The 23,397-nt window shown below is 37.2% G+C and overlaps 1 protein-coding gene across 1 annotated transcript; it reads right to left on the minus strand.

Annotated features, from left to right (window-relative positions):
• Positions 1 to 1,494: 1,494 nt before the first annotated feature.
• LOC139718638 (uncharacterized) lies at positions 1,495 to 23,397 on the minus strand. The gene is made up of 6 exons (XM_071630099.1): positions 23,280 to 23,397; positions 10,083 to 10,300; positions 7,156 to 7,184; positions 5,088 to 5,139; positions 3,228 to 3,351; positions 1,495 to 2,369 (listed from the first exon to the last, which is right to left on the minus strand). The coding sequence occupies exons 1-6, from the start codon at positions 23,344 to 23,346 to the stop codon at positions 2,182 to 2,184; spliced, it is 678 nt and encodes a 225-aa protein (XP_071486200.1). The 5' UTR covers positions 23,347 to 23,397; the 3' UTR covers positions 1,495 to 2,181.

The raw sequence follows: 23,397 nt of genomic DNA on the forward strand, positions 1-23,397 counted from the left end.
ATGGTCATGAGGAATATGAATATTCAGAGCTAAGCATCAAGTCTGGTGTATAATTGTTCAATAAAAAATGTAAAAAAGAAATATCAAAAACCTGTATCCTATAGTACTGTATAGAGGCGACAACATCTACACCACTAAATTTGCCTCCCTCAAAAAATACTGTTAACACCGAGAAGATTATGACCAAGAATAGGTAACAAATTAGATTTTCGGCAGAAAGTCAGAAGGGGGTGTGGATTCCATGCACATAGCACAACGATTGCACACTACTAAATAATTCAAAACTGTATAAAAATCTTATAATTCAAAACTTTATAAGATCTGCACCTAATACTGTCTATAGATTAGAAATGCAAGGACCATTCTACCAGTCAGAGTCAGAGTGAGTGTGACAGATTTAAATGAGTGCAAAACAGGATGAGGAAAAGAGCCAAGATGGCACCCAGGAGAGATGACACCAGGGGTGAGCCACGCCCAGGTGAAGGTGTGGTCCTTGTGTCCACTGGTATGGGGACATTGCTGATCAGAGTGAGTGGGTACTGGTTGACATCTGTGGGGTTAACCTAATGAAGTGCAAAGAGGATAAGGGGGGGGGGGGAGGAGCCAGGATGGCACCCAAGGGAGATGATACCCAGCTGAGGGAGTGGTCCTCCTGATCATTGGTATTGGGACATTGTTGATCAGAATGAGTGGGTACTAGTCAACATCAGTGAGGTTCAACAAATGGAGAGCGAACAGAATGAGGGGTGCCAGGACGAGGCCCTGCCGAGGGTGTGGTCCTTATGTCCACTCGTTCGGGGACATTGCTGGTCAGACTAAGCTGGTACTGGTTGATGCCTGTGGGGTTAACATAATGGATTGCTAGCAGGATAAGGAGCGGTGCCAGGATTGCACCCAGGAGATACGACAGCAGGGGTGAGCCACGCCCAGGTGAAGGTGTGGTCCTTGTGTCCACTGGTATGTGGACATTGCTGATCAGACTGAGCATTACAAAAAGTGCGGTGACATCCTCCATAGGAAACGAGCGTTTTTAAATGCACTGCGCAGAGCGCACAATCAGGTATAGGACTTTTACACGGACTCACGACTTTACAAACTCATACCTCCCAGAATATGTCTTTCTGCTTAAATGCACCTGGTTTTTATGAAAATCTAGATTTCAAGCTTGCTCTACATACCTCATTTGTAGAGTTTTGTGAAAATTTCTCATCGGTACCTTTCGAGTTGAAAATTTGGTGTCATTTTCCACTCAAACGCAATCAGCTCTACGATAACACGCAATTTTACATTGACGGCGCAACGTGCCAACTGTGAGCCTGAAGGCCATTTTGGAAGGGTTATTTTACTGCCATGCCTCTTGTTTTTGTACAATGCACCTGCCTAGCGAGTTGCAGCAAATACTCACGTGTATTTATACTGAGTTTGGAGGAATTTCATGAAACTTCACCATCGGTACCGTTTCAATATTCATAAGCCATGTCAGTTTAGCCCCGAGTGAGTAACCCACCAATATGTTCATACACTAAAGCAATGGCGTGTCCCTGCGTGCTTCTCACTTGAATACGCTACGCTGATTGGCTAAATGTCACTGGCCTTACGAGGTCGCATCGGGTCAATGCGTGATCGTGACGTAGCGCGTATGCAAAGTCGTGACGTGACAATAGGTGCGCGCGTCTTTGTTACTATTTAGATTTCATTAATACATTAGCTCAACGTAGCATTTGCGGCGCGTGATTGCATCATGAATATGTATTATTCTTTAACGCTCAACGCACTGTGATTGGTGGTATGCAAATGACGGATCTACGTCATAGCTCATTATCTGTTTGTCACCGTTCGCGTGTAGACTTTTGGTAATGGTGGGTACTGGTTGACATCTGTAGGGTTAACCTAATGGAGTGCAAAGAGGATAAGGGGGGAGAGGGGAGAACCCAGGATGGCGCCCAAGGGAGATGATACCCAGCTGAGGGAGTGGTCCTCCTGATCATTGGTATGGGGACATTGTTGATCAGAATGAGTGGGTACTAGTTAACATCAGTGGGGTAAACCTAATGGGGAGCTAACAGGATAAGAAGGGGCGCCAGGGTGAGGCCCTGGCGAGGGTGTGGTCCTTAAGTCCACTCGTACGTGGACATTGCTGATCAGACTAAGCTAGTACTGGTCGATGCCTGTGGGGTTAACCTAATGGAGTGCGAGCAGGATGAGGAGGGGAGCTAGGATTGCACCCAGGAGAGATGACACCAGGGATGAGCCACGCCCAGGTGAAGGTGTGGTCCTTGGGGGTACTGGTACGGGGACATTGCTGATCAGACTGAGTGGATACTGGTCAATGTCACGGCCATCACACCATAGCTCTGGGTCAAGAACCGCTGCATAAAATAGAACAACAACAGAATGAAATGAGTGAAAGCAAAGAAAGTATTAGAAGAATACTATGCACTAATGCAACATTGAATTCATACAGTATCCTTGTAGATAAAATTCTATGTTACCATACCGCACCTACATCACAAGAAATACTTAACAACTCATTTCAATCATGCATGTTAATTTGAGCCAAATCAGATATTGAGTAACCTTTGATACTGAAGTCAAATTGGATGTTGTCATGATGCTCTGAATTACAGGGTCTATTCAGTGCTTAATCTTTACCAAACCGCCCTAGCTGGCGATGAATGGGACAAAAAACAGGATGTAACCCACTGGAGTAACAACAATAAAGGGATCATCAGATTTAGCTGAAATTAAGCATGCTCAATTAACATAATTATACTACTGCCAAATTTCAAAGCAGAAGCATTATTCTTTCAAAAGCTATTAGAGGTGAAAGTGAGGAGTGTGTAAGGATTTTCAAGAAGTGAAAAGTGGCCTCCAAGACATAATGTATCTCACTATTTTACAACAAAAGGGTTGTATAAAACTGTTGAAAACACCCTTTTCCATTCATTTTATGATCCAAAACATAGGAATAATGGAGAAGAATAGTTCTTTCAGAAAATTTGAAAAACTTCAGATTGACTTGGTTGACCCATTTCACCTTTTTTTAGTCCTCATGTAAAATCAAGGGGTGCAACTTTTTGTTTGTTTTTGTGATGCATGGTCACAAAATGTGCTGAAAATGAACAGAAATCATACTTATAGAAATCAGTGAAACAAAACAAGTATATCTTTCCATAATCATTGAAGTACTGCTCTTACAGCTAAAGAAGAAAAATTTAAGTGCTAACCTGGGTCCTCACTGACAACAAATCGGAACCAGAACTCCACATCGCTCTGGTCACAGCTCTGACCTTGGCACGTGAACTGGTACGTCACAGTGTCAGACGGGCACTGTCCACACTTGTAGATTTGCTGGAAATGGCAGATAGTGAAACGGTTTTTAAAAGAACATGGCCGGAGTGCCAAAAGCTGATTATAGTCTGTCTTCAAGATGTTTGCAACTCATGCTATCTAGAATATAATACTTAGATCATCTCATATCACTTAAAGTCACAAATAAAGCATGGAATCACAAATAAAGATGGAAATTCAGGTTCCAATTATTTCTGAGATAATTAGAAACTTCCACTTACATGAAATATTAAAGAACATACAATTCTAAGAGGAATTAAAAGAGTATTTGACCAAAACTGGTTTTAAAATGGCTGAGATATCCAAAAATGAAGAGGTCCTCATAAAAGATGGGTCCCATCTTTTATCAAAACCACTTTGTTTTACTTTGTCTGTTTTTTTTTTATATCTCATCAGATTTTTATCCAGTAAACAATTAATTCCGCTTAGAATTGAATGCTCTTTCATAATTCATATGAGAAGTTTCTAATTATCTAGTAAAAAGTTAAACCTGAGTTTCCTATCTCATCCAAAACTACATTGTATACCATCCTTTTAAGGTTCAGTTGAATACGAATACAAATATAAATACTAGCCTGTGCCTTGTAGACAGACATCAAAGGTTGAATATTGGCCTAGCTGACTAAGGTGAAAAAAGTATCAACAGACTGGATCTAAGACTATACCAGGTACACTGTAAAGTTTAGGCAAAAATCATTGAGCTTGATAAAAAACACATAACTTTGACATGACAAACATAAATCATGTAAGAGATGAAACGAATGGCTGAGAAGATTAGGTTTCTGCAAGAAGTTGAGGTTCCAGGCAAGAAGGGTTTCAGACTTTATAAAGAACTGCTTTTTAGACTTTGAGAGGAAAAAAGAAATATGCTCATTAGGTAATTTTTGTATGTCTGGTAGGAAACTTCAATCACAAAAGCTTTCTCCCAAACTTGATAGTTTGATCATGTTTGACAAATCACAGTGAAGAGGTGCTGTTTTCCAGTCAAGTTTTACTTTCAAGGGATGGTATAGTATTGCTGGAGAGGAGGATTAATTGGCTTTTAACTTTTTGCAAGACACCAAGAAACCACTCATGAAATAGTACAGGACATACCATTCTAATAGGAATTCAAAGTTTACTTTATGAAAATCGGTTTGGATTGGATGAGAATTCCAAAAACAAAGTAAACTAAGGTATCGTAATAAAAGGTGGGATCCACAATTTATTAGGATAACACTACTTTGGGTATCTCAGCCATTTCAAAACCAATTTCAATCAACTAAACATTGTATGCCTCTTGGAAATGCATGCTTTTTCATATTTCAGAAGAGGTTTCTCTTTATCTCGCCCAAAAATGTTAGAAATCTGAAGTTAGGTGTCAACCAAAACTATACGATCCCTTTAACCTAGGTGCGCATTTCCAGTGTAAACAGTCTGACCTCTTTATGTAGGGAAGTGGGGCTTGGCTTGATTTTGCAATCACTTCTGGCATTGTGCAGGCATAAACACAGATGCTCTTGCTTGTAAGAATTTCTTGAATTGGCTGTTTGAGTGACACGTCACGTTCTTTGTGATGCAGCTGCTCCATGGGACGTCATTGGCAGATAGTGGTCAGTGAAGAGACTTGCTCGGGGGTCTGAATGCTCAGTAACGCACTCAGTAACGTGTTAACAAATGGCTCTGTACAAACTGATTACAAGAATGCTGAAGTAACTATACTGTAGCAGTGGAAAACATATATGCTTTCTCCTTACCTCTTGGCATACTGTGGTTCTAGATGCCACATCGGTGGAGACATCCGTGACACTGAGAAGAGGAAACAAATGCCATGAAATAACTACAGTCTAATCAAGAATCAAGATCACATCCAATGATGAGGGACTGTAACAGTGCCATATTTCTGCATCTCTTTTGCAAAACTAAACTTCTTTTAACTCTACCCAGCCATCCCTTTAGTTCTGGCTGGACTTTTTTCTGAACATAATTAATTCCTTCCTTCCTTCCATCCTTCCTTTCTCTCTCTATCTGCTCCTTTCCAGTGTCTTTATGTTTGTCCTCTCCCAATCTTTGTTTCCTAGAGTGTCTGTGTGTGCCTACAAGTGTGTGTGAATTACTTTACAATTTGTCATTCGTAAATCCAATTTATTGAACGGCCTATACATCTCTACCAGCTTGTCTTTTACTTGGGCCAACCTCTCTAATCATTCAATGATTTTAAATGAATATTTTCATGTATGTATATTTAAATATTTTTTAATAACATGGATTTCCTCTAATTGTATAGGGGAATATGTGATATTGGGGATAAAAATGTGATTTGAATTGAAAGTTGGTTATGAATTTCAAACAAAGTAAGATATGAAGAGAGCAAATGGTGAGACACTAGTTGCATTGCTTCAATATCATGCATGAAGGACATAAGACACTCAAGTGCAACATTTGAGATGGCGCGGTTTGGCAAAAACAAATTGAAGTATGTCTGGGAGGTGCATTTTGTAAAATATAACAAAAGAGTGTCATGTTTTGATATAGAGGGCCTACTTGTGAATGGAAATCACATCTGCAGTTTGCAGACTACCGCCAACTGTTGGCTCAATCTTCTACTTGGAAACAGGATGTGTGTGAGTCAAGTGTGCAGCTCAGTGATGTGAGTGGATTGAAACGTGACAGAGACGGCTTGGCTGGAGAGAAGTGGGTTATCAATGAAAAATGATGGGACTCCTTGACAAAATAGGAAAGACTTCATCAAGGACAGACAGTCTAGACTTGAACATCATAATAAACTGGAACTAGTTTTTAGGCCCTTGCTTGATTTTTATAGTTGATACATGCCCCTGGATAAGTTCATCACAGGAAGAGACAAAAAATGGTCAAACCTGAATTCATTAAAAAAAAAAACACATCTGCTCCACCCACTGTCACTATGATGTTCTCACCATAATAATAACAATAATAATAATGTCTTCTATATCCAGGGTAGCCTCTTCAGTGTTGCCACTGTCCTACCAGAGGGCCCTGCCATTACCATTACCCTAGCACTGCCAGGTACCCATTTATAAACACCTGGGTCGAGAGGGACGTGGCAGGTAAAAACATCTTGTCCAAGGATTTACATGTAAGTACTTGGTGGGAATCAAACTTGGGTCCTGCGATTAGGAGTCAGGAGTCTTATCCACTATGCCACAGTGCCCCCTTATTTGATTGATTAGGAATTTGTTCCCCTGTTTTTGATGAACTCATCTTTCTACAGTACACACTTGTACGAACACTTTTATTCAACTATTCATATGAAAGGTATATTTTCATTAAAATTTAATTAAATTTTTGCCTTTTATTTTTCTCTAGAGAATGAATGCCACAAAGATAATCTAATTTCCTAAAATAAGCCACGGGTCTTTTGACATTCTTTTGGTATTGATTTCTTAACATAAAGTGACACTGAGACAAAAATACTTAAAAGACTTATCGGGGAAATACTATTCACACAGTATAATTTGCATTGTCTTTATTATTGTTAATTTTGCAAGTTAATATGATATTCATGAAATCAACAATTCAAAGTACACCAGCAGTAAACATATTGGCTCCAATAACGTACTCTATTGTGTATCTTCTTCTACCTGGGGAATCACTCACTTTTTTTCTTGAAATTTGAAGACAATTCTCTCTTATTCTGTAACGGTCAATGACAATGTGAATTCAATCACTCACAGAAATTGTATTAGAAGTCCCAGTTTCCAAATCATCATACTTACAACAAATATGATATATGCCCTACAGTATTTGAGAATTTGATAAAGAAAAGACTCATTTGTGGCTTACCATATCATTGCCGTAGGATCAGTCTGCACCTGTAATGCACACAACAGGAACATTTAAGTAATTCTATTTCACATCTCTTACAAAATGTACATAGATATGAATATATATCTTAAAATTGATGCAGAAAAATACACAAGCACTTTAGAAACACAAATAGAACCAAGGACTATTACTGTAAAATAGAGAGTAGTGAAACAGAAGAGTTGGTGAAAAACTAAGTAGGCAATGCCGGGTAATCAGAGTGTTTGAAAATGAAATCTATCGCACAACATACTCTCTAAAAAAATTGAGTGAAAATATTCACTCTTAAAGGAGTGAATACAAAAAAGAGTGAAATTGGAGTGAAATTGGAGTGAATTTTGAGTGAAAATGTTCATTTTCACTCATTTTGGAGTGACCTCAGGGATCACTCGAAGATTTTGGAGTGATCCCTGAGGTCACTCTAAAACGAATGAAAATGAACATTTTCACTCAAAATTCACTCCAATTTCACTCTAATTTCACTCTTTTTTGTATTCACTCCTTTAAGAGTGAATATTTTCACTCAATTTTTTTAGAGAGTATGCATGCACGTTAACATTCTTAAATGACAGTGCATTACTGTAATAAACAAAATCCTTGGGACCAGCAGTTTTCTTTCATTATATTGAAATTTTGTTAAAGTATATGAAGACATATAAATGATAATTTGAAGATCATAATTCTTACTTCATTGTAACAAGAATCTTAATTTGATATCCGCGTTCGGTTTAACAGGAGTGCACTGTATAAACTGGAAATTGACTTTGAGAATAAGCTTTTACAGTACAAATATCTATTTATTCATAATACATTCTACTGGACTTCCCAGTACCTGCATCTCATTGCAGCTATTTTCATTACCTGCTTGGTATCTACAGTAGGGCACCTGACCTACCTCCCTTTGACCTACACACAAGTTTTTATCAATGTTATCTTTTTGGTAAATTTCCCACTTGGAATCATACAGAACTAGAAATGTCGCTCTGGCGACTGGTATGCCTCCGCCATAATGCATGATTTTCCCAATAGGTCTAGATAGTACATGTGGACAATGTGTGATTACATTTTCACAAAATTGGCAAAATATTGAAATGACAAGTTTGTCACAAATGTGTTGAATGTTCACCTTCCTTGACCTAGGTTTAATTGGATGAATAGGAGAGCATGTATCTAGGGATTTAAGGACTTTAACTTGACTTTGCCCCATTCATACATTTAGGCATTGAGTAATTTTCAAGGTACAGGTGTGGAGAAAACGTGCAATTTCTGAATTGAATAGTAAATTGTTACCATTTTCATCTGGCCCTTGACCCTAAAATTCAAAAGATAATCACTTTCAGGTAGAACATGAATAATATGTACTAAGTTTCAAGATAACTTTAGCCACTTCCGAGATATGGAGGAAAAAGTTAATTCAGCACTTTCACTTGATCTTTGACCTTTTGACCTTTGAGGCAAAAAAAGAAGAAAAAAAATTTTTCCAGAGAATGTCTATTAGGTTACACATGCATACACCAAGTGTAAAAAAAAAAAAAAACCCTGCTGGCATTGCATAAATATGAGGGAAATAGTAAAATTTTGAAGTGTTGCACTTGACCTTTGACCCCTGACCTTTGACCCGATGAACTCTTCATTCTCTAGATAATCACTTCCAGTCAGTACATGTATATACTATGTTCCATGAAGATACCTTGAACAATTTTCCAAGGTACGGAGAAAAAAAAAGAAGTTTTAATATTTCTACTTGACCTTTTGACCTTTGACCTTTGACCTCATGACCCAAACTTTCACCAGAGAATCTTAATTGGGTAATACATGTATACACTAAGTTTCAAGAAAATATCTTCAGACGTTCAATAGATATGGTGGAAATAGTGAAATTTTATGTATTTGACCCTTACCTTTTGACCTTTGACCTTTGACCTCATGACCCAAACTTTACCAGAGAATATCAATTGGGTAATACATGTATACACTAAGTTTCAAGAAAATATCTTTAGGCATTCAATAGATATGGTGGAAATAGTGAAATTTGATGTATTTGACCCTGACCTTTTGACCTTTGACCTTTGACCTCATGACCCAAACTTTCACCAGAGAATCTTAATTGGGTAATACATGTATACACTAAGTTTCAAGAAAATATCTTCAGGCATTCAGTAGATATGAAGGAAATAGTGAAATTTTATGTATTTGACCTTGACCTTTTGACCTTTGACCTTGAGCATGTGCACCCAAAAGTTGATAGGCACAACTTCACCCCCTAATACACATACATGCCAAGTTTCATTAGGATACCTCAACAGGTTTTGATAGTTACCTTGTCCACAAAATTCATTACGGACGGACGGAAGGACGGACGGACGGACGGACGGACGGAAGGACGGACGGACGGAAGGACGGACGGACGGAAGGACGGACGGACGGACAACCCGAAAACATAATGCCTCCGGCACCACTTCGTGGCGGAGGCATAAAAACTTTTTTTCCAATAGGCCTACATCAAATTTGCTGTTTGCAATAACCTAGCAATAGCATCTCAGAGGGGGAAAGGGTGATTGTTGCTCTAGCAAGGATCAAAACACACACACAAAAATGTGATACTTTAAAATGTCTCCATTTTTAATAAGTAGATTTTAATCTGACATCGACAAAATTGACAAAATTTCTACCGTTCTGTGAACATCATTTTACTCGCTTTATAAAACCAGCTTGAAAATGGTGTGGAATGGCTCAGTACACACTCTCACGGTACACTTGGTAGTTTAAATAATTTGTGTATAGGCCTACAAAACAAAATGCCACAAGCTAATTATTCAAACATGAGCGAGACTTTTGCAGCAGAGAAAATTTGATTAGATAATGAATTCTGAGAAAAAGCTGCCAATATTTTGTTAATTCCGTACCATAATTTCCACCCTTCTGTCATGGCAACCCGTAATGGTCACACATGGGCTTATTGGATCCTCGTGGTTGTCAACATACTCCAAGGTCGCATGCTTGAATCCCAAAGGCCGGCCATTTTCAATGTCGTTGAGACTGTTGGGGTCCCTGATGTAAGCTGATTCGTTTCTTACCGGATCCCAGTCTACAAAGTCTGCTTGTTGACACTGGGCATCGCAGTCTGAAAGAAATGAAATGGTATGCAGAAAAACAAAAGAGTAATAGTTGAGCCCTTTTAAAAGATTTTGCAAAATTTTGTGTGTTTTCTTTTAAACAAAGTTACACTGCATTCTACTCAATTTGTAACACAACTTACCAATATAAAATCATGATATTATGAATTATGATGAAAAAAAAGCACAATGTAAATCTTAAAATGCTCTGAAATCATCTGTCTATGCCATCCATGAGTTGAGTAAACATGATCTTAATCGTACTGAAATAAGTCATCTGATCACAATCCCCATGTGTTAAACACTCACACACACAAAAAAAATGATAGCAATCTATGTGCAAAAATACTTTTCCATGACGGCCAAAAATCCTGGATATATATCTGGAATAATTCATATTTTCAGAGGAAACATCCAATGACAAATCAAGGACTCAATTTGAACTAACTATTAATACACCTGCATTTATCTTATGAATATGAATGGTTTGTCAATTTATGACATATCTATCACGATGGGTGTAGAGACATCATAAACAGGATCTCTCCATGTTGAGGCCACTATATAACACATGACAGGCTGATGAGATTATATTTAAGTGAATTAACATCTATGAAAGAAATATGCTCTGCTAACCTCGTCAACTAATTAAATGTTATGCTACCACATAAAATAATTTCTATCCATCCACTAGACAGGCTACGGTTTGGGCATTTGAGGTGCAAATCATATTTAGATGAAGACTAGTCTCCAGTATACTTGGCCAGTTGTCTATGGGAAATACGTGTTGAATAGCAAAATCAGCCCGTCCCATGCAGGCCATAGTTTACAATGCACATGATTTCTTTGCTCATTGAAGCCTGCTCAAACAGTGTGAAAATATCTGAAGTCTAAGACAGATGTTACCATTTTGATGAATGTAATTATGGGTCCCTAATTGTAAAAATTATACATACAGTATCAAAAGCCAAGTATATGATTCTTAGTGTACATTTCTTTTCTTTTTCTTTTTTTTTCAGTAATTTTAATGTCAGCTGTCCTCTTATGCAATCTGTATTGAATTGCTTTGTAATCGTAAACTTGACCCACAATGTATATAGTGGTATGTAGATTGCCAAGCCCAATCTGTTGTAGTAACATACCTCAGTCCAACAGGAAGGCCATGGTAAAACAATAGAGGACTCTACTAACTAGGGTTATTAATTAGGTAATCTTCATTCATTTACAATTTGTATCCACATATATCTGTAGTCAATTGGATATATGAAAGCACTCCACTGTGTACATGCTAATAAGCATATGAAACATAGTAAGAGCTAACAGACAGAAGACATTATCTTTGCATTCTAATTCAGTAGCACAGTGCCAGTAGCATCAACTGCATAAAATTTTGTCACTAAAAAAGTTTTAGATTTGGCTTATCATGCAGATATTCCATGGAAGCAATCGTCACAGGAACAAAGGAATTAACCTATCAAAATTGGTAACTTCATAAAGTTTGTAACTTGTCTCTTCTTATGAAACATATATGCATCTATACTGTGATATTCCAGTATGAACTTTCAACTACACTTTCATGCAAATTTGCTATTATGACTCAATGTAAATTTGACTGTGCATTGATATCTACATTGTACATTACATCACTTCCTCCTGACCAGTGCTAAGCACAAACTGTGAAGTCATACCACAGGAAATAGTGTGTGTTGAATAGGAAGCACCATGGTGTAATAAAGGCTCAGCACCATAATGAACCTGACAGAATATGCTGTTGGACCTAGCGTAATGCGGGCTTGGAACAGATTACAGTTCTAATGCAAACTGTATTTGTCACAGTGGGATGTGACCCCTGATTCACACTTGAAAAATAAGGAAAGTCTAGATGAGAATGGGCTCTCAAACATCACTGATGTATCAAGACAGAGTCATGCTACTGTAAAACACGATATTTTAGCGGCATGAAATTTTCACGAATCGGAGCTGACGGCCTTTTTCACAGGATGAAATTTTTGTGAGTTGCCTCTAACATGCAATGCATGTACACTGTAGTGTAGCTAAGAACTTTTGCATGCATTTTCATTTCATGTAATTTGGCTCTTGCAAAATTCACGAAATTAAAATACACACGAGCATTCCTCATTTTACAGTACCTCCTGTTGATATTCTTCTGCACATCACTTTAGGCAAGGAGGTACAAGGTGAGCACCCCCTTGCTCAGTACCTCCTTGGGTTAGGAAGTTATATCACAGGAAAATCACCTATAATGCAAAGCAGTGTATGACAATGGTATGACAAGACTACCGCTGATGATTAATAATGATAATAATTATTAACATTTTTCACCACATTAAATACAAAGTTTCTAAGTGCCATAACATTGTTTCATAACCATACCACAACATATGAGTAATCTTACATCATTCAACATAACTACAAACTCTAACATAATTTACATTACTCAATATATTGTACTTTAGCAATAATCAATTGCAAAAATTAGCATTCAAAACAATCATGTCACCTTTTTGGGTCTCACTGTATTTGCTGTGGTACAGTAAAATTGCAAACTCACTTTTTGGGGTCTCACTGTATTTGCGGAGGTGCAGTAAATTTGCAAACTCAGAGGTGGTATTCAATGTATATACAATGTATCATATTTTTCTCTCTCAGAACGCCACTTCTATGACTTCAGAAGGTAATATGTTAGTCTTCTTTGCCAAGGTTCAGCATTAAAGTCTGTAAAGCAAACATCCCTTCCCTCACCCATCTATGCAGAATGTACAACCATGACACCTGATCTGTCCCATATTCCTCTTTGCCACCGTCATATGCTTCCTGTTATTACCAAAGTCTCTAAATCCTGCTTTCCCCAAAATGACTTTAAATACATTATTGCTGAGACCCTTGGTTCCAAAGTTGGCTTCAAATTCACACCTTACCATTCTTCTCATGTCCTCATTTTATCTGCTCTTGATACACTCATCACACTTTCCCCAACTGATAGCATGTGTACAATGTATATTCCACAAACCCTACATTTTATATCATCAACAATTTTGAAGGTAATGATATGTGCACACACTAATGGATTGAAGAGATATTGCACATCATAGCAATAGGTGTAATTACCAATTGCCATAATATTCTCAAGACATCAATTATAAATGGGACCTCAGTGACTACAGGAAAAAAAAATGTACTGTATATATACATACTGTATATTATATTATTGATACATTAATTTTTGCTGCTTCATTGCACATCCACACAAAAGTTATACTGTACAATACATCTAATGGGATTACGGTGTTTGAATAGGGTAGAGAGAAGCAGCTTATAAAAGAACTTGCCATGCACTTTCAGGGCTCAGAATTACAATCTTTTGTAGAAAATCATTCAGATGACTATTTTCTGTTTGAATTACTATATTATGATTATTTCCTGGTTTGCATTCAGACATGACTGATTTGAATACAATGCCCATGCTTGAATTCACAACCATGGATTAGTGATTTTAAAGTTTTGCCTTTGAACAATATCTACAGAGAGGGAAAACATAGTAAGAGGGACTGAGAAAAGACAAGAGTGAACTCTGATGATTACCCTTTGCTGAAAACAAAAATTCAAATGGTCAAAGCAGAATACCATTTGAAGCATCTTACAATTTACGTTGGTATCAGGGAATTACTTCAAATGGGCAATTCCGTGAAAAATGTTACCCGAGGGTGGAAAAATGAAAATCAAGAAACAACTTTGTTTTACCCTGGAAAGTATTCAGGAAGGGTCATATCAAACTGATATGACGAAAAAATTTGGTACATTTTGGAAAAAATGTAATTTTTTAGGTATTGAAATTGTGTGTTTTTTCTAAGACATTGCAGAAAAATTCAGTATAATTTGCATGTAATTCTTCTGAAGTAGAAATTTTCCCTATAAAATGACTTTCAGGCAAACATTTTTATGCTATGATAAAGCTGATGACTCATTTTTACATCATCCTCCTTGGTATCGAAAGAAAATAATTCTTTCTTAAAAGATGAGCATTTCAATTTTTTGAATTTCCACCTCTTTCAAAGCGTAATGTCCGTAACGTTTTAGATGTAAAAGTTCTTGTAACACACTGTGTTTTGGTCTAATTTTGTTCTAAATTCAAATGCAAAGCTAAAATGTGATATCACACAACATATCCACACAGTTTTTCAGGAACCTGCATAATTCCTTTTAAAAAGCGTTACGGACATTACATAACCAATGCGTTACGGACATTACACATTTGTGGCAAAAGTATTAGCTACATATGATTATTAGGAATAGCTTGGATTCTACCCTACAATATTGATATCTGTCACAATGAATGCCCTAGCCCTTGCTGAAAATTGATTTGGGACTTTACTCAGCAACAAGTGCAGTGTTTCAACAAGGTTTTGACTAATCTGCATCCCTCTACAATCTTATTTCTTATGTCTACTTATTTCTCCCATGAAATACGTGTACATGGATGCAAGCTATCTTTTGACAGCGACAGCATCAAGTTGAGTAATTATACTATGATGGCAAGAATGTATGTTAAAACATTGTTAAAGAAGAGAAACAGTCAAAAACATCTCTGGACAAGGCCTTTTACACAATGTACATCTATGGTTAATCTAGGTCTGACTTGTCTGTTATGGAAATACAGTCCAACCTCAAGTTCTAACCATGTCGTGAACGGTAGCCATCGGGATAAAATGATATTGCTGGATAAGGGAGATATGCTCACGCATGACACTTGTAAGCAAATTGTGTAGGATATTATTTATTGACTATTCAATCTTATAATTTACATGAAAATTTCATGTTTTATTATTCAATAATGTGGAAATCAAATGGAATGTGAATGAAATACACTTCCTCATTATTCCTTTTAGCAACAGTATTTTGGTTGTTCGAAATACAATGTATAATGTTGTACCATAGCGATTAACATTTATGTCCTGAATCACAATTACCTTGTAAAGAATAAAAAAGTGATATGTACTATTCATATTTTGCACCGAATTATACAAAAAAATAATAATTATGTGCCAGTCCATATCTGGATATAAGAGCAATCCAGAAAAGTGATTGCTGGATAACTGAGGTTGGACTTTATGTAATGAGGATAGTCCATCGATTATGAAATTTCTGAAAAGACAAGGATCCATGAATATTTCTTTGAGTGTAGTGAAGGAGAGCCATTTTTAGAACAGGATGGAATCATTAGTATTAGACCCTCTCCAACAATTGGTCAAGAACACCTTTCTTGCTTCCAAGGTGATTGATTTGGAAGCAGAGTAAACAATATTCTCCAAAACAAACTTTTCTGACCCTGGAAAAGACTGTTGTACTTCAACAAACTGTTGGGGAAAAAAGAAAGTAAAACTAAACATTCATTGTGTAAAAATACATACTGAGCATTTGTTGAACCATTATTTGATTTGATTTTGATTATGCATTAGTTTTGATTAGAATAAAAGTTGTTTATTCTCGCAGAGTTAAGCTCAGTGATGGCTATGTAGATGTGAATAAAAAGTGTAATGTCCGTAACATTTTTTTAAAATTACATTTTGAGTAATTAAAAGTTTGAATATCATAATAGAAAGTCAAAAGGCTGATCTGTATGTTATTTATAGATCATAACTTTATTACAGGCATTGAATAAGTTGATTAAATTCCAATATGATAGAAAAGTCAACAAATTGTTAAAGTAGGGGTCCATACTGACCAAATAGTCTTCAAATTGGCAACTCCTGAAATAAAAGATCTCCTGAAAGGGCTATAGTAGCATTGTCCAATGTGTATTGATTACCATCCAAGTGAAAAGGATAAAAAATATTAATACTTGCATGTGACTCCTGCCACTTAATGAAAGTGGACAAATCTGTAATGTCCGTAACGCTTAGAATGTAATGTCCGTAACACCACAATTATGGCTATAGGAGGTACATGTGCCATCTGTTTCACTAAATTTGATTTTATTTTCTTTAAACATTTCTTTACCTTTCAATTTATTCCTACATTGGTCTAATTATGTGCTTAAACTCACAGACTTTTCAATGATTGTATAGGCATGCAAAAAGTCATGTCCAAAAAATGTAATGTCCGTAACGGCCAACATTTTATGCAGTAAGTGCCATATGATGTGGTGAAATGGATTGAAATTTTCACTGTTTATGATTTAGCCTCATATGTGAGTGATTCCACAGTATGAGTTCAGAATGAAAATATTTTGTTATCTTAATGACCTTTTGAAGTTGCAAATTTTGTCTGAAATGTAATGTCCGTAACGCTGGAACTGCCCAAATGCAAGAAAAAGGGGAAATGTTATTCTAATCTTTTACTCTCATCTTGCTCTCATGTTTCCACAAATAAATGATAGAAATCACACATCAAATTGGCAGCGTTGATGATGTCATCACATCACGAGTCCCATTGACACTTATATTTTCACTATGAATTAAAAAAAACAACACACATTTAGAAAGTTGTTTTTATGCTCATTAAGAAGTGCAATTTAGATTGATTATCTTATTTTGTTTTTCATAGTGTTAGAGAGAGTCAAATTCATCCACTGTTTTCATTACAGACAAGGGAGAAAAAACACATCCTGGACTTTCCATCGTAATCTTCAAAGATTGCAACTTTTAGACATTTACTACCATTACATAAACCTGTAGATTTTGAGCCAAGGTTAAGTTCATATGAACATGAAATACAACTCATATCTACTGATTTATTTACTTCCATCATATTCACTATGATAGCCCTTTCAGCAAAAAAAACAAAACAAAAACAAACACTCCAAACCCACTGCTCTACCAAAGGGCCCTGCACAATAAACTAATGCCATATAATATTCAAACACACACAATCATAGTTAAAATAAAATTACACATATGTACCAAATAATACACAAATAGTACCAAATAATACACATTTTCCAATAATAAATAATACACAAGAATACTAATGGTGTAAAAAAATATATCAAGAATGAGCAACTAGCAAAAACTCCTAAATGATTAGTATAAAAAACAAACTTATGAGGTGCCAAAGACATATACTATTACCACAGAAATAGATATATGTGTAGTTATAAGTATTTTGTAAAATGTACAGCTTCAAAATTGAATAGATCAGTTTAAATATGAAATACATGGAAATTCCTTTAAAAAATGAGTAGTCAAAGTTAGAAATCAAGGGTTAAAATTCTATTCTGCTTATATATGCAGGAGAAGATGTTAAAACTTGCAGCCTTTGAGGTAAATTATTTGAGAGGTTTGACCATTGAGAGTGTAATGATCTCTTATAATATTCTGAATGAGGTGTATTGATTTTCAGAAGGCAAGAATGTGCTTATTGAGCATGTAAACTAGCATTATGAACAGCAATAATTTCCTTTTAAATAAAATATGCTGGTAACAAATGAACTATTAATTCAAATGTGATAAGATACATATGGCATAACAAATCATGGATATTACTGACAGACCTCAGTCATATTAATACGAATGATTGTTGATTTAAAAAAAATCTTACAGTGTGTAGAGATATATATATTCAAAGTCATGACTGCTGGTTGCAATGTGACTGCATATATATGGTAAAGCAGCAGTATCTGACAATCTCCACTTGTTTAAGAAATTAATTCAGAGAGCAATCTGTACAACAGACAAATTGCTGTTCTCAAACTCACTGGCACTGTATAACCGAGTACTTGCCACACATGATGAAATAAATGTCACTGAGCTGAAGGGGTACAGATTCTACATGTATGCCACAATGACTGTCCTAAGTAAACAGGGACACTTTGTGAGAATCCTGAACACAAGAGCATACAGTGTACAACAATAATGTACAATGTATGTCACAGTCCATGAGTGAAACAGAATTGTTTATTTGTTCAGGATTAAGTTTAGATTTCACCCAAAAGCACTGACCCAAACATTGCAAATAGAAACTAGGCATTATGAAAAAGAAAACAAATTCAGCATTCACACAAAGTGATCACTCCCACACAATATTGCCTTACATAACTGAATATCAAAATTTCCTGGTTAACTTTCAATGAATCGGTGAGTCTGAATGGATGCATTCATGCTTATTTTTATGTTTTTCACCACAATTTATAATCAGTTCCTCCTTTTAACTACAATCTACCTTGCACAAAATGCTTTAAAGGGTTGGCAGATAGTAGTTCTCAATTAAAGCCCTGTCTAATAAAAGGTGAATTTTATTTGGTTCTGGCTTAAATACCTCTGGGTTTGATAAACATATGTGTGTCACGTCCTGTGTCACACATGATATGACAAGTCTGAACCTACTGTCAATTTTGTGATGGCCAGGAGCTGCTGCTGTTATGGCGTCATCACCACGACATATTAAGCTTGACAGAGCTCTGCCAAATTTGTAAGTGATACAGCGGCAACTACTTTGGTACTCTCAAACACTAAGCTGGCCGCTTGTCAACTACAGGATGCCAAGCATTAAACACATGTGTAGTTAAAAACAAACTTTTTTTTTCTCTCTCTCTTTTTCATATATGATATATATGAAATATCTTTGTTCTTTTTTAGAATGGAGGCTGCATCATTTTGAATGACAATGACATCATTAGTGCCAGAATACAGGTAAATGTAAATCCTCTGCAAGAATGTTCTAGATTCTAGTTCTGAAATTGCCAGAGAACAGGAAGCACAAATCACAGAAAATACAAATATCCAGTATATAGTAGTCCACTACAAAAACATACTGAAATCAAAGTGAAGAATTGGTAAACAGTAGTTTAAATCAACCTACTATAGTTCATGCACTGAAGAAAGTCTTATAGGCAGCAAAATTGTCATAGGGCGGATATGAATTTAAACAATCGTGATCTGCATTCCTTTACTGGAGCAACAGACATTTTGGTTTATTTCCATATCATTTTTCTTAATAAAAATATATTGCCTCTATATTTCAATATCAAAACTGAAATTAATGTTAGAATATGCTTGGGAAAAGTCTACATCTGGAACGATTATCTTTTTCCATTGAACCAACTCCTGTACATGTCATTTAACAAACAGGGAAATCCCTATCTTGTGATCTTTTCAACTCAGAATGACATCTCATCCCTGCATACGTGTAATTCACACCAAATTATGCTCTTTATAATAGAGCTTTTAAGACACAGCAACAGGCATAACATATTATTCTCAACAACATCAATTATGCAACCTCAGTAACTCCAGGCCAACGGCGTAGCCAGGATTTCATCTTAGGGGGGGCGGTTAGTCTGCGAGGGAGCGAAGCGACCGAGCCCGAGCGAGCGGAGCGAGCGAGGGGGGGAGGGTGTTGGAGGGGGGTGTCCCCCCTCCCACGGTAAGAACTTTTTGCATTTGGATGTTGTAAATGGTGCAATTTGATGCATGTTTTTGCGCGTTTTATCGACGTCGAACAGTCCCACTTGTTTGTGGTAGCAGTTTATTTTGATGTAGATTATTATTGAACAATTTGCTTATAAAATGGCGTAATTTAGATACACTTCTTGTATTAATTCTGTTCACTGAATATCATGAACGCGACTGAACCCGAGCGAGTGGAGCGAACGAGGGGGTAGGGGAGGGTGTGGTATGGGAGGGGGGTGTCCCCCTCCCACAGTAAGAACTTTTTGGATTTTGATGTTGCAAATGGTGCAATTTGATGCATGTTTTTGCGCGTTTTATCGACGTGAAACAGTCCCACTTGCTTAAGGTAGCAGTATATTTTAGTGTAGATTAAATTGTTACTGAACAATTTGCCTATAAAATGGTATAATTTTAAATACACTTCTTGTATCAATTCTGTTCACTGAATATCATGAACGCGACTGAACCCGAGCGAGCGGAACAAGCGAGGGGGGAGGGGAGGGTGTGTCCCCCTCCCACAGTAAGAACTTTTTGCATTTTGATGTTGCAAATGGTGCAATTTGATGCATGTTTTTGCGCGTTTTATCGACGTGAAACAGTCCCACTTGTTTAAGGTAGCAGTATATTTTAGTGTAGATTATTATTGAACAATTTGCCTATAAAATTGTATAATTTAAACACACTTCTTGTATTAATTCTGTTCACTGAATATCATGAACGCGACTGAACCCGAGCGAGCGGAGTGAGCGAGGGGCGAGGGGAGGGTGTGGGAGGGGGGTGTCCCCCTCCCACGGTAAGAACTTTTTGCATTTTGATGTTGCAAATGGTGCAATTTGATGCATGTTTTTGCGCGTTTTATCGACGTGAAACAGTCCCACTTGTTTAAGGTAGCAGTATATTTTAGTGTAGATTAAATTGTTACTGAACAATTTGCCTATAAAATGGTATAATTTTAAATACACTTCTTGTATTAATTCTGTTCACTGAATATCATGAACGCGACTGAACCCGAGCGAGCGGAACAAGCGAGGGGGGAGGGGAGGGTGTGGGAGGGGGGTGCAATTTGATGCATGTTTTTGAGCGTTTTATCGACGTGAAACAGTCCCACTTGTTTAAGGTAGCAGTATATTTTAGTGTAGATTATTATTGAACAATTTGCCTATAAAATTGTATAATTTAAACACACTTCTTGTATTAATTCTGTTCACTGAATATCATGAACGCGACTGAACCCGAGCGAGCGGAACAAGCGAGGGGGGAGGCATTGGGGAGGGTGTGGGAGGGGGTGTCCCCCTCCCACGGTAAGAACTTTTTGCATTTTGATGTTGCAAATGGTGCAATTTGATGCATGTTTTTGCGCGTTTTATCGACGTGAAACAGTCCCACTTGTTTAAGGTAGCAGGATATTTTAGTGTAGATTATTATTGAACAATTTGCCTACAAAATGGTATCATGTAAATACACTAGTCTTCTTGTATTGATTCTTGCACTGAATATCATGAACACTGTCTGTTCAGCAATAAAACAGAAAAAGCACGAGGGTGTAGATAGGGGCATATCCCCTCCCACACGAAGGTGATTTTGCGTTTTCAGACCTGAAATTCAGCGATCTGGTGCACATTTTTGGTGCAATGCTTTTTCATCGAAGTGTTAAAAGTGTGAATTTAGCTCTTATTCCGAATGTGCACCATCTGTGCGTATGTATAAAGTCTAGAGCTTAGGGGAAGGGGGATTCCCCCTCCCGCTCGCGGAGCTTTTGCGTTTTTAGAATTGAAATAAAGCGATCTGGGTATAGCCACAGTCTACTTCTTTGCATGGCGGGGGGGGGGGGGGGGGGGGAGCAGGGAGAAGGCGTGGGCGAGTGTTATCTTCACCCTTCCCTTCCGATGGAGCTTTTATCTTTTTAAGGTTGAAATTGAGATATCTCGTATACGCATATTTGATGGAATCAACATTTGGAAAATCACTAAAAAAAAAAAAAAAAAAAAAAACTGATGGGGGGGGGGGGGGACTGAGGGAGGAAAGGGTCGATTAAAGGGGGAAATTCCCCTTATGAGGGAACCTTCAGTTTTCGGAATATAAGTCTTGTGGACTCAGAATTATTCAGAATTTTTTGTAAATCTAAAAAGTGTACTTAGCTAGGGAAAGAGGCACAGAGGGGGAGGGTTTGGGAGGGGGATACCCCCTCCCAAGCACGAGAAATTTTGCATATTTTGAACTGAAATTCAACGATCTGGTGCACACTTTGGGTGAACTATTCAAAAAAATATCTTATTTGATGAAAGGTTGCAAAGGAGACCCGCTTCATGTGCATGCATACAGTATACACGCATTTTTTTTTCCGCCTCCCAAATCCCCGGTCCAAATCTTAGGGGGGGCGACCGCCCCCATCGCCCCCCCCCCCCCCCTGGCTACGCCAGTGCTCCAGGCAAAACCAAAGAAGTTATTGAAAATTGAATTTTTGTTGCTTCACTACACATCCACACAAAATGTACAAATTGTATACAATACATCCAACAGGAATGCAACCTCAATGCAATGTGAATAGAGCAGAGAAATTGCAGGTTTGTAAAAGCCCTTGTCCTGCTCTTTCAGGGCTCAGAATTACCATCTTTTGTAGAAAATCATTCAGATGACTTTTTCCTGTTTGAATTAGTTTATGATCATTTCCTGGTTTGCATTCAGACATGACTGATTTGAGTACAATGTCCACGCTTGAATTCACAAGCTTGAATTCGTCAGAACCATGGTTTATGATTTTAAAGCCTTGCCTTCGAGCAATATCTATTGAGAAGGAAAACCGTGGTTTCAGATCAAGAGGAAATGAGAAAAGAGAGGGGTGAACACCGAGGATTACCTATAAACAGAAAACAAAAATTCAGATGAAGCAGAATACCAAAGCATCTTACAATTTACCCTGATATTAAGGAATTACTTCAAATGGGAGAAAAGGGGGGGTATTCAAGGCAACTTAAAAGAAAAACATGAAGAGGGAAGTGAAAAAAGAACATGACATCAAAAGTGAGGGTATTTAGGCAAATTATAACTTAGGGCATAGAAATAAATGTTAGGCATGTTTGTTTTTACATCATTCATATTCGAGGTGAATATTGAAAGCAAAACATAACAGCCTAAAACACAAGAATCCTTCAAGACAATTTTCTACTTATTGCAATAAGTTTTCTCATTGCTAAGTTAAGAATGTTCTCCTAAAGTATGCCTGTTTGAAACAAAGTATAAAGATAGAAAGATATCTCTATCTCTTCCTCATTCGCTCAATACTTTCTCCCAGATACAAAACTGCGACCAACAGAGAATGTACCGATAATGCAATAATATTCCAGCATAGCAACACGAACTGCAATGATTATCGTACAACTACTCAGTAGTTAGCAACTGTAATCACTGTGGATCCAGAGCGATCATCGAGCGTTCACCAACGCCGTGGCCCAGCGGAGGGCATAACACAACACCCGGTAACGCGCTCCTCACTCCAGCAGTGTTAATGGTTTTGATACTGGAGAAATACCCCTTGACTACTTTCGCTATACCTAAAATCCTAAAAGATCCGACGACTTACCTTGAATAAATCCCACGAAAAGAAGACAACAAGACACAAGGATTAGATGCCGTAATGTGTTCTCCATTGTAACAGGTTTGCTAGATTTCAGAACAATGTTAGTAGGAGGATAGTATAC

Source organism: Diadema antillarum, unplaced genomic scaffold, assembly GCF_040938485.1.
Source record: "Diadema antillarum isolate AM-2024a unplaced genomic scaffold, OU_Dant_1.0 scf00000098, whole genome shotgun sequence".
Taxonomy (NCBI): domain Eukaryota; kingdom Metazoa; phylum Echinodermata; class Echinoidea; order Diadematoida; family Diadematidae; genus Diadema; species Diadema antillarum.